General features: G+C 29.4%; 1 protein-coding gene across 1 annotated transcript in view; it reads right to left on the reverse strand.

Moving 5' to 3' along the window:
* The window catches only part of LOC105626525 (odorant receptor 85b-like), a 6,270-nt gene extending 2,920 nt beyond the window's left edge, over positions 1-3,350 (reverse strand). Inside the window, exons 1-2 of the mRNA XM_012207824.1 lie at positions 2,988-3,350; positions 1,949-2,385 (exon numbers count right to left, since the gene is read on the reverse strand). Of these exons, the coding sequence (XP_012063214.1) occupies positions 1,949-2,385; positions 2,988-3,350 (800 nt within the window). The remainder of the gene's footprint in view (positions 1-1,948; positions 2,386-2,987) is intronic.
* Positions 3,351-4,499: the final 1,149 nt, after the last annotated feature.

Below are 4,499 nucleotides of genomic sequence, written 5' to 3' on the forward strand. Positions count from 1 at the left end.
ATTTTTGTTATTTGCTTGTTTATCTAGTAAAATTAAATAAAAAATTATTGAAAACCAATATTCGGCGATTTTTAGTCTAGTGAATTAATCTATCTTATCTTGTTGCGAAAATTATAAAATGATAAGACTTTTTGATTCAGCTTAGTTCGCTCTATGCGAGAGTTTTATCGTACTTATCAAATATTCTATATATTATTATATAATATGTGAAGATCGTGCTCTCCTGCCAGAGTTACAGTTACACTAAGATCCATTCCACTAATATCATATTCAATGACGGAATGACTATGACCTGTGCATTACTTGCTCCTTCATCGAATTCCTAAATTATGAAGAACATATTTACAATTTACACAAAGGTTACAGTTGTTGGTATAGGCCATTAATCTTTGGATACAATGAATGATAAGTAATTCGGACGAAGTTTTCATTCGGTTTTAATATTAATTTATTAACATTGAAAATGGCCTCGTGTTTAGGTTGAAACATTTGCATATAAATTATATGTAATTGTTAATATATTGTTTATTGCCTTTGGCTCAAAGCTTTTTATTTGATATATTTGATTATTTGATATATTGATTTAATTTTGTGAGAGCTGTTTTCTTGATATAATTTTAACAAAATTTAATTTTTATTATTTATATAAAAATATGCTTAGAGTTGGATTTAGATAAAGAAGTGAATGGGCACAAAACGACTAACTTGTTTCAACATTGAGAAAAACTGTATTAAATATTAATAAATATTTATTTGAATAGAGTCAACTAAATTTATAGTAATCAAATATTTACTAAATAAAATGATTATTCAAATTAAATTAATGATTCTTATATTAAATAAATATATCTTTATATTTAATTAATATTATTTTAACAAATGATTTATTAAATTTAGAATATTTTTTGTCAGTGAACGAATTTAATATTTGTATTAAAGTAAATTCGTTCGTGTTTGTTCACATTTGCATGCAAAGTCTAGATCTTTATTCAGCGAAAAGTATGTGTATAGGTATTCATTGAGGATATAACAACACATGCGCATCTATAAGCACACAACTGTACCGCTAACTAAAATACATTGGAGGTTCATTAAATGCACCTGTTGCATTTACCCGCCTTTTGTATGTTGCGCAAGTCGTAATGAAAAATTATGTATATATATATATATATATTATAAAATAGAAAATTTTCACTCAAAAAAATTATTGAATATTAATTTGAATATTAATAGTTATTATTCTACAATGTGCTTTTTGTTTTCTGTTCCTTGCTTTTTGTTATTTTTTTACATCTTGTCTTTTTATCCGACTTTTTGTTTTATGCTGCAAAAGATAAAGGTTAATTCGAATTTCGGAAGAAACAGAATTGTCAATAAAACGATTGCAAAGGGGGAAAAAGCAAGAAACAGGAAATAAAGAGCACATTGTAGAATAAGCTTAATAGTCAGAATTTTTTAAAAATATATTGTTATGTTTAAAAAATATATTGTCTCTATAGAAGTAATTTTAAATCATTTTAGAGAATTATAAAAATGAAATGCAAATACATATAATATATGTATATAATAAATATAGGTGTAAAGATAGAAGTAAAACTTTCTCATTTTATGGATTTAAATTTCTTGAAAATTCATTCGTTTTTTTTTTTTTAGAATTCTTTAGAATCTCAGGAATGCTATCATAATTCATTGATTTTATTAAAATAAATAGTTTTTGCATTAATAATCAATATATGTATAAAATTGAGGCATTTTTATCTTCAGGCTCTTATGTTGTATATTTATTTATTAGAATACTGTTTAAAAAAATAACAGAAATTTCAAAAAATTTATGGGAGGAGTCGTCCTTTCATAAATTTTTTGAGGAGGAGAAATCCTATTAATTATATTCAGAATCTGATAGTATTAATTTCGGTAATAGTATTAATTTGTAATTAATTAATATTACCTTAATATTCGAACATGACTTTTTACAATGAGACTGATTCGTTGATTAACGTCCGACAATTGCTCGAAGTTTTTGCCACATGAAAGATCCTCGAGTCGAGATATGATCACCTCGATTTGGCCACACGCATGAGTGGCAAATATCGCTGCCAATCCACACGATCCGGCCGTCACTGAGTACATGGTATATCCGCACACACAGTGGGCTAGATACACCATTTCATATATCGGACTCGCCTGCGTCTTAAAAAACTTACTGTAAGTTGGATATACGAGTGGTCTAATGGTTTGGTTGTCGACCTTATGTTCGATGCAAAACGGCAGAATTGTGTGATAAATGAAGCCCGCAACATACATGGAAGTCGCGCTGATCATGGATAGTCTTCGACCGGTGGTGGCATACTTCAGCATCAATTCGCGATCTGAACTGAATTTCGCCTGTCACAATTGCAAGCAACTAAATTTGTCGAAAGAAATAAGTGACAAAATATTGTCACTTATTATTTATTACATATTATTTATCATACATATTATTTATCATAAAAATTGATGGATAAAATGGATAAAATTATTTCAAAAACGAGATTTGTTTTAATGCGAGATTCGTTTTACGTGAATATGGAAAAATATCGCAGACTTTGAAATTAGATTTATCTAGATTTTGTCGATACAATACAGTTTGAAATGCAATAATAAATTTGACTAAAGAGCATTTAACAATATGAAATAAATGGACGTTTATATGAAGTTGACAAAATATCGGATTATTTGAAAAACAAGATTACAGCCCAGAATGTGCTGACTATATATAGACAGAATGTGCAGCAATATCGCTCTAATAACGCTGCAATATTGCTGCAACATGCATTGTTATAATGTTGTAGCATTGTTGCAACTTTTGTGCTGTAGGGGAAATGGTTTCTCATGTCGCGCATTTTTTGAACTCGCAAGAGAAAAAATGAGTTGTTATTTATCATCATTACGCTGATAAAGTTTGTCTATTGATCCTGTAACACACTTTATGTATTAACAACACCGACCTGCCACCAGTCACTCTTCACATGCTCGATGCAGCGCAATATCTTGGGTCGACGTATCACGAGAACGCAATACTTCATCATTGCAGTAGTGCAGAAGCCTAGCAGCCCGAAAAGCTTCAGTCTTATGTTGAGATCCTTCTGATCGTAGATCATATGCAGAATACAGGGCACTATCGCGAAGGCTAATGCAGAATTACACACCACGATCGCTATTTTGGGTGCATATCGCTCAATTCCGCGAATCGCAATAGGCCAGATGCCGATTGAGCCGAGGATCAAGTTACCGGGTTTAAAGATGTACTGTATGTCCCGTTGATAATTAGCGTTCGATGATGTCACATACTCATCCTGTGAACTTTCCATGTTCGCAATGACAGGTTCCGCTGAAGACTGCACGAGGTGAACGCGCGGCATTGATTGCAAGGTCGCCGGACATGCGCTTGCGCTTCTGTTACAGACATCCTTCCACTTTGTCGACACAGTCTGACAGATCGCGTGATTGATGGAAGAGTGTATAATCGTATCTAACTTACAATGGTTTTATATTAAAAAGTTTCTTTCCCTATTCACTTAAATTATCTATTTTTAATCGGCAATTTAAGAAACTAGAGAAATTAAAATAAAAAAATGAAATATGTTAAGAAATTAATTTAACATTACCTGTTTTATTCAATCGTCAAAGTTAAATTATTTGTATTAGCACACGTTATAAAAAATATAAAATTTGAGATTGATAATACATAAGTAATCAACAACAATAGTAAGGTAGGGAAAGTGAAGACATGCTGTTGCCTGCTTCAATCCTATCAAATTTTAAATAGCACATATAATTTTATTATTCATTGAGAGTTATTGAATTTTTTTTTCTTTAGTATATAGGGTGAATCAGAGTCGTTGAACCAACTTTTTATCCTATGAGAAAATTATCGATATCTTTATACCTAATTGGATTATAACGTGCATGCATAATTTCTCACAGAGAAAAAAGCTGGTTCAATGATTCTAGTTCACCCTGTATGTTAATTAGCGTATCACTATACAATAGTATTCGAGACACATGAATAGAGAACTTTATTAAACGCACTCTTGTAAAATTTCTTCCTTTTGCCGCAAATCTGAAATAAGTTAATAATTTAATCTGTGATAACTCAATAATAAAAAATGTTAGGAACATTTTTGAAAATGACTTTGTAGGGAAAATTAAAAAATTTTTAATTCGAAAGTTGAAGTTTTGAAGTTTTTTTTGATAAGCTCATAAAGTAAAAAGAAAATTTCCCATTTTATTTAGATTTTATATGCAAAAATTATCAAACTCACAGAAACTCAAAAGACATAGTAAATAAGGATTTTGTAAATAGGGATTTTAAGTTTCAAAACTCTTGTTTTTAAATTTAAATTTTGTTTATTTTTAATGAAGTTACATTAACTTGAATTTTAAAGTTCGTAACGTTATGTTTTTGTTCCAATTTTATATATATATATATATATATATATATATATATATATATATAT

Source organism: Atta cephalotes, assembly GCF_000143395.1.
Source record: "Atta cephalotes unplaced genomic scaffold scaffold00005, whole genome shotgun sequence".
NCBI lineage: Eukaryota > Metazoa > Arthropoda > Insecta > Hymenoptera > Formicidae > Atta > Atta cephalotes.